Source organism: Amphiura filiformis, chromosome 7 (assembly GCF_039555335.1).
Source record: "Amphiura filiformis chromosome 7, Afil_fr2py, whole genome shotgun sequence".
NCBI classification, from domain to species: Eukaryota; Metazoa; Echinodermata; class Ophiuroidea; order Amphilepidida; family Amphiuridae; genus Amphiura; species Amphiura filiformis.
Window position 1 is genome coordinate 48044157 of NC_092634.1, and position 8327 is coordinate 48052483.

General features: G+C 35.5%; 1 protein-coding gene across 1 annotated transcript in view; it reads left to right on the forward strand.

Annotated features, from left to right (window-relative positions):
• Positions 1-7484, forward strand: part of LOC140157260 (mitochondrial dicarboxylate carrier-like) — a 31666-nt gene extending 24182 nt beyond the window's left edge. Inside the window, exon 10 of the mRNA XM_072180389.1 lies at positions 1215-7484. Within this exon, the coding sequence (XP_072036490.1) occupies positions 1215-1379 (165 nt within the window). The 3' untranslated portion in view covers positions 1380-7484. The remainder of the gene's footprint in view (positions 1-1214) is intronic.
• Positions 7485-8327: the final 843 nt, after the last annotated feature.

Genomic DNA, 8327 nt, shown 5'->3' on the forward strand with positions numbered 1-8327 from the left:
GAAAAATTTGGACAACTAAAATTGTTACGGATAAGGCCATGCGTTTTGAGCTCAACACCCAAAAAGGGTGGTGGCGTCACACTTTTCACTGTGATCATTTTGTTTTTTGAGTGTATCTTAGGAAGAAATATAGGTATGACTGTAAATTTGCTATCAAATGAAGGCTAAGATATTGATTAGTAAATATGGACAGTTTCATTAAGATATCTTGAACATTGGCAGAATGGCACCCAATCCAATTGACCAAGTTAGGGGTGGTGGTGGCAGCGGTGCATGTGGCAGCGGTGCACTCATGTACAAACTCTATGGGTAGTTTGTATTTTAACTGCACACAATTGTAAAATTGTTCATTATGTACTTCAAATGTGTCCTTATTACTATAAATTTGGTATCAAAAGATAGCTTAGTTGTCCATGTAAACTTTTAAATACCTCAACTTTCTTAAAAGAAAATGAGAGGACTGGTAGTCACAAGTATGTCACATGACATACAAATTCGTCCCTATTCTCTACACAGTAAACCCAAATTTTCAAGCGCAATATACTGCTAGAGATTACCATCGCTGTATTTTTAAAAGTATACCCCCTAGGATAGCAAAAGTATACATTTTTGGAAAGCTCTTGGCTCAAGGAATCCAAAAATGCACTTGAAATTAGTGTAGGGTGTTACCCTAAGAAAATATTTTTCAAAATACTAGTCTGATGAGTTGAATCGGTATAAAATTCCACCAGCCATTTTCTGAAATACACATTGGTTTACTATCATAAAGCCCTATATCATCAGAAAGCTAATGGTCTGAACTTTTCAAAACTGCATTAAGAATTGATGCAGGGGTACACATGAATGAAAACCAGTACCCCAAGTAAGCTTCATCAAAAATATAAAATGGGCTTGCATTTTTTACATTATTTCTTTTCACATATACACTACACTAATTCTGATTCCATTTTTAGATTCCTTGGAGCAATAGCTTTCCAAAAATGTATACTTTTACTATCATAGGGTGTATAGATTTCCAGATATGACAATTTATACCAAAAAAGGTGCATCGCGACAGAAAAATCAAGGTGTGACGCAAAGTTGGCGAGTTCACGACGCATGGCCATAATCAAAGTTTCCTGCTATCTCGTCCAGCAAACCAGTTTATTTTTCTTATTTCGAACTTTAACACTGATCAATCATTTCTATCATATGCTATAATTTTCACCCTACAGAGTTTCGCAGCCCTTGTGGTATACACGGCCAAACTAGGACCTTCCGGATTCTACAAGGGCTTCATTCCAGCATTTGTCAGGCTTGCTCCACAAACAATTTTCACGTTTATCTTCTTTGAACAGCTCAGGCTAAATTTTGGTCGTGAGATCGCCGTTAAGACTTGACATTGATGACCAGCGGCTAAATCATTTTGTTGTTTTGACTAATCACAGGTGAAACTAACAACAGCATGTGTTTTGACTAACTATATATAGTTATAGTCCAAAACTAATAGCTTGCTTGCTTTAGCCTTCGTCATTACGCATCTTGATTATGACAAGGAACATCTCATTGTAACTCAACTCAAAAAGCTACTAAGTCCATGACATTTCGTCAACAGAATGTAGCCGCATTAGTGAAATACACAGGTAGACTCGGCATAATGGGATTTTATAAAGGCTTTGTGGTAGCCTTTGTTCGTCTGGCTCCTCAGACAATCTTCATATGGATCTTCTTTGAGCAGATGAGATTAAATTTTGGACGAGAGGTTCCAATCAAGGATTAACAAACTATTACCGTATTCATTCCATTCACCGTCCACGGAGTTTAACAAAGTCATTTTGGGTGGAAAAAATGGCCCAAATTATGGAGTTTATGTGTAGATGGTTCCGCGTTTGATCCATGTGTATAGCTGGTCACTGGCTGGGCGCTTATAGGCGCATGGGCGGTTAATGGAACAAATACGGTAATGATGTTTACAGTGGTAAGTAAGGTTTTTAATTTCAATTATGTAATGGTATCTGATATATCTTGTAATGAACATTAAATGGTCAGTCTCTTTAGTACATGTACATGTATGATGTCTCTGTTCACACCATAAAATGCCGTTAATTGATAATGATTATAAATTGATTTGCCTTAAGTTTGGTAGTGATGTAGGTGCGTATTTTGCTGGTCGCTGTATTAAATAGCGCACGTAATGTTATTCGCGAAGAGTATGCACATACGCTTGCCATGGCGGTTTGTCGGCATGCTTGCAGCGCAACCGCGAATAAGCATTGACGTTACTACCAAACTTGAGGTGAACCAAAAAATGGTTACTCTTCATTAGTTAATTAAGTGTGTTCATGTTACACTATATGATGATCAATTGAAGGTACAGTTCAGTGGTTGTGTAGCAGTGAAGTACTGCAATTAGAAACACAGCCGTTAGGTGACTCATTACATGATAATGAGCTTACTCGGATCATTGTTCAATTATGTGTTGTGTTCAGTGTCCGAAATAAGGAAAATATGGAGGTTGTCCCGAGGACAACTAAAGCATGAATTCTGCTTGTCCTCAAAACATTTTGGTTGTCCCCAAAACATATAAGTTATGTTTTTGAGTGCAAAGAATCCGAATAGTGGTTGTCCAGGGGATAAGTACATAGCTCAATATGGTTGTCCCCAGTGATTTTTGGACAAGAGCATAAGTGCTTATTTCGAACACTGGTTGTGTTCACACCATAAAATTGTTTCATTTGATAAAAACAATCACATAATTGAATGATGCTCTTTAGCTTCATTTGATCATCATTAGTTAAAGTACGAATCAGAAGATGTGTGTTCACACAGGGAAAAAACCATTTGTAATTTTAATTTAATGAAGCGATAAAAAACACATATAGTTTCCGACCGTTGCTTGGGCACTGGTCATTGACTAGGGGTACCATGCATGACCAAAGATTCATATAAAAATAGTCTTCATGATTGAGTATTGTGCACGCATTTCGTGAATTTTGTATCTAAAACAAGGACATGTAAGGAAAAGGGTATTCCTTGTACATAAAATCAGTGTTACTGTTTAGGGTCCTAAGTAAAAACTAGCATGATAAAAGGTTCAAAATTCTAGGCTTTTGAATTTGTGGTCAAGAAACTGAAAGATTGACTTGCTTCTAAATGGGTAAAATTAATGCCAATACTTAGTGGGTTTTTAGCGGGTTCGCAGTCAGACAAGTTTAGACAGTTTTAAACTTTTCCGACGGCGAACCTGCAAAAAACCCACTAATTGTTATGAATTCCTGTCGTAAAAGCCTATCCCACAATATGCCAATACTTGTTAAGGGTAGGAAATTGCATTTGTCATACTTATTTAGGGGTACATTTTCAGACCTCACGAATACTTGTTTTAGTGCTGTTCATGGTCAAGAATGATAACCCCCTTTCCATGACCAGTGGCCCCTGAGAGTAATGTATTTTGGTTATAAGGCTGAACAGAAGAACATATAAGAGAAACAGTAACAATTCAATCAGTACTATAGTTCAGTCGGTATTATGGTGAATTCAGGTTGTACATACAGTATACGCAAGAGATAAATTCAGAAATGGAAGATGAAATTTGTATATTTGTTCATTTTGTTGCAGTTAGAATTTTGATGTGCATTGTGAAAATTAATCAATCAAGGAATTTGATGGAATCTGTTGATTCTCCAAAATGTTCTACTGGTTTTGATGAGAATCTTTGTAAGAATCCACATATACTTGTATAGCTTCTGATGAAAGTGTCTATTACAGCCTGGTTCCGTCACTCTACCATTGAATACACATGCTTATCGAAAGGAATTTAAAACACACCTTTGTGCATATGTTATAACATTTTTATTGCAAATTCACAATTTTTGAGGGGCTCGAAATACACCTCTGTCCAGTCCACAATTATTATTAATTTGCCCCTTGTCCACAATTATTATTAATTCACCCCTTTTTTAACAGAACACAAAGTACATTAAATACACTCTGTAAAGGAAATACAAATTCAAATGTGGACTGACTGAGTACTCTTATTCAAAATCAAGATCATATAATTATGATTCACAGAACAGGGCAGACAATAACTAAATTAAAAATTCTCGGGCGCCGAGTGCAATGACGTTACAGTAATATAATGAAGGCTGATGACAATTGAACACAAATTACCATTACGTCATTGCACTTAAACAATTTCGGCGGGAATTTTGAATATCGCGTGTTGAGAGCCGACTGTTTTTATTCGTTTTTATGGCCAATATGAGTTTGTTTTAAATAAATCAATGTGATTCGTGCTTGATAATTATTTTTCTAACATATAAGGCATAATGTTATGATTGCCAATTAATGGTTTCAGTTGAAAAAAAAGATAAACCGCCTAGCCATAATATTTTATTTTGCACAAGTGATTCTATACCTTTGCTTAAAAAGGAAAGAAAAAATCTGCTCAAGCTTTAAATACTTAATTATTTTGCCACCAATTTGAGTACTTGTACATATCAAAATAACTTATTTTTGTCATTTTAAGTAGTGAAACGAATGGAACGAACCTATTTGCGAGGTATGGGTGAAATTAGTGTTCGCTACATATTGAAAGGTTTGTTGACCACTTATAACTACATATAACTTAATAATTATATCAAGTGGCCAGTAAAGTTTAGAGTCATTTGTTTTACAGAATCAGTATTCTCAAGAAGATTCAAGATAATAAGCTGCATAAATGTTGTACCAGGGTCAACTTCACTAACAGTTCTGATGTGCTGCAAGTCCTTTAATTGTCAAGTCCAAACCCATCTGAAAATGTAATAAAAAAGTAGAAATCATAGTGTAGTCTGCTTTAAATATAACGATGTATCATTCTGCTACATAAACACAGCCAAATCAGAATCTAATGAGTTTATGGCAAAATAATTTATATAATAATTTTCTATACACTTTCCTTCGAAGGTTGATACCAAATTTGATATCAAAAGTTTAATCATCGTGAGTATAGGAGCTGTTGTTTGGAAATTCGTGCATCAGACTCTGATTAAATGGGGATGGAACTAGTGGCGACTTTTTGGCTGTGTTTTCATTATATATGATACATCATTCTGGGGAGCAGACAATGACATGAAAGAGTTACGCTGGGTTTGGATGTATGATGGGTTAAATGTATGTGTTGAAAATGATAGTGAAATCAACCCCACTGTAATTATTGTATGTAAATTTACTGAACAATTTGGGGTTGATAAACGTAACTCTAGTGCATGTTGATTTCATTGCAGTGAATAAGATCACTGCAAAATCATGTTTTATATATAGACCTATACATTAAATGTTGCATACATTAGGGATAGTCAAAAAATGATATGTATTTATCATTAATGTGAAAGGGAATTATTGATAAAATTATTGATATTAAATTTTTTTATAGATATATATTTAGATTTATCTTGGAGATTAAATTTATAATCGATGTGTCAAATCAGTCATGATATTGATATTCATAATTTTTATAGACATGAAGAGCTTATTTCCAAACTGTTAAGTCCACAAACCCATGTTGCTGATTTACCTGTGTGATATTGCTATGTGTTGTGATGCAAAAGGTATTATAATTTCAGTTGGATGCACCATTACAAAGCAAGCAGTGGATGGATGCACAGTAACAATACTATGTGAGGCCTTTGTTTCCCAATTGAGAACAATAGTCTGCATATTGTTGTGGTAAATAATGGCTTGTTGATGGCACAACTCATTGTTGCTAATGCCAAACTTGTCCAAGTATAAATTGTATTGTGATTGTAAATGAGAAACTTGTGGTTGTGGACTTAACATGGTTTGGAAATAAGCTCTTCATATATTTAAATTTATGTTACAAGGTTGGAGATTAAATTTAGAATCAATACGTTAAATCAATCATGATCATTTATACTTGAAGTATATAAGATTACTTGTTCTCATTTTCTGTAATTATAGTGTGTATCATTTTAGGATGAGAGTAATGCCATGTTGGATTTGCAGTGGCAGATTTAGTGCATTTCTGCGGTTGCATTGCCAGCGTATCCAAGGACAAATGTGTGTGCATACGCTCCCAAGGATTAGGTTAGCACACGCAAATGGAATCGGCCGCATGGCGTTACTCTAAACTTGAGATGAGACACATTATAGTACACTGAGATTGTATATGTTTAAAATTATGGTGAATTTTCAAACTCATCTGGTATTATAGAAAGTGTAATGAGCCTATTTGTAATATTTATGAAGTGGTTTTTTTTTGGTTCTGTGCTACAGTTATTTAGGTTGCCCAGAAGTATTTGTACATTTCAACTTGCAGCTGGTGTTACTGTGTTGCTGAAATAATGGGTCAAAGGACACGCTTCAGTCAATACACTTTGATTTATTTATGATGTCATTTACATTTGATGATATGCAAAACGGATATCTTCAGATCTAACATTCCTGTTGTTGCAAGGGTCTGTGTTATCCAAGATCTGGAATCACAAACCAATTGTGACCCGCTTCCACAGATGAGCTGGAACATACATGCCATTCAGTGAAAGTTGGAGGTTCCCTGGGGTTGTGGTTTTAACGTAGTTCATGAAATGTGTCAGTAATTGAGACCCTGGCTGAAAATTACTTAATAACTGTTCACAGTGTTGTAGCATCATAGGGGGACGCCCGGACGGAGGGCACATGCCCCCCAATCGATCTGAAATTTTAAAAACTCCCATAGGAAAATTGCGAAAAATGGCTTGTCCCCCCAAACAGACTCGATGCCCCCAATCATGGTCGGTGCCCCCAATGTGATGACCCCCGCTGCGCCACTGACTGTGCAAAAGAGACGTAAACCAGAGTTTGACAGATTTACAACTTGAGACCATGAGTGAGGTCAGTATTGACTATTGGCTTGTTTAGGTTTGTTTTGAACAATTTCTTTACCATAAAACTTCCAGAAACCACTAGGGTACCTTCAAAGTTAGAGCGAATGGACTTGTAACATTTTACGATTTGTACAAATACAGTCTTCTTGATTATGTCTACAATGTTATATATATATTGCATGTTAAGTCAATGACTTTAATATATGGAGTGATGTGATTTAGGTAATTTTAATTACCAGTGGTCAAATTTGACTTTAAAAATGCCGGCATTGCCAAGCAAGTAAAATACATCTCACTTTGTCATCCATGTAAGATGTGTGTGTTTGTGGTATTATGCAAAATAGAAATATATGATACATATTTTTATAGCTATAGGCATTACCTTGATATATGAATGACGTGCAGTGTAATAAGCTCCTTGTAACTTAATCGCTTCATAAGCTTATATAATCTTGTGTGAAAAATGTGCAAGTGCAACTGGTGTTTGTCTTTCTCCACGTAGTGTTTAAGTTTTGATGCTATACTATTCTGCTTAATATTATATATATGTACATGTACTGCCGTTTTGATATGCTAATCAGTCTGTATAATGACATACAGTAAGTCAAAAAAGCTGTGTTCAACCCTGTATATCCTAAATAAAGACAAATATGTCAAAATTAAAACCAGTAGTTAATACCTGAACTCTTTAGCTCTGATTCAAGACCGTATTTGTTGAAATTGGGTTGAGAATTAAGGAAACGGTGATCTAAAACCTACTGAAGAGACAAAATCAAAAGTTGCACTTTTGTGTTCTAATCAATGAAAGCATGACGCTAGTTTTAACGTGCTAATCAATGGAAGCACGGCGCTAGTTCCCTTGTTCGCGAACGCTTTATGTACAAATCAATAGCGCATGCAATGGAAGAAACTGCAACTTTTAAATTGGCATCTTCCTTGGGGTTTTGGATCGTTGTGTCTTTATTTCTTGAACAATTTTAACGAATGAGGTCTTAAATTCGAGCTAAAAGATGCAGCTATTGGCTGCTGGTTCCAATTATGACATATCTGTCTTTGTTTAGGATTTACAGGGGTAAACAAAACTGGTACCTTAATTTTTTGGCTTACTGTATATAATAGGTGTGAGACACTCTGTATTAAATACCTATAGAGCTTACAAGAGGTTGTGCAGATCATCACCTGAAGACACAAAATGTGAAACTGATGTATCACATAACCACTTACAATATAATCTCTCCATTTGAATTTGAATCCATGATGAATGCTGATTCCTTAGATTAATAAATACACAGGTGGAATTTTACATGCCTGTGCCCTCTCGAATTCAGCTGACACAGGAATAGCGTGAAGTTTCTTTTGTGTACGCTCACGCTGTTTGCACTATTTTTGAGTTTGCTCACGCGGTACCTGACTTAGCATCAATCCTCATAGTATATATATATATAGGCAACATGCCATGTTTCCGCGATATGGCTGATTCCT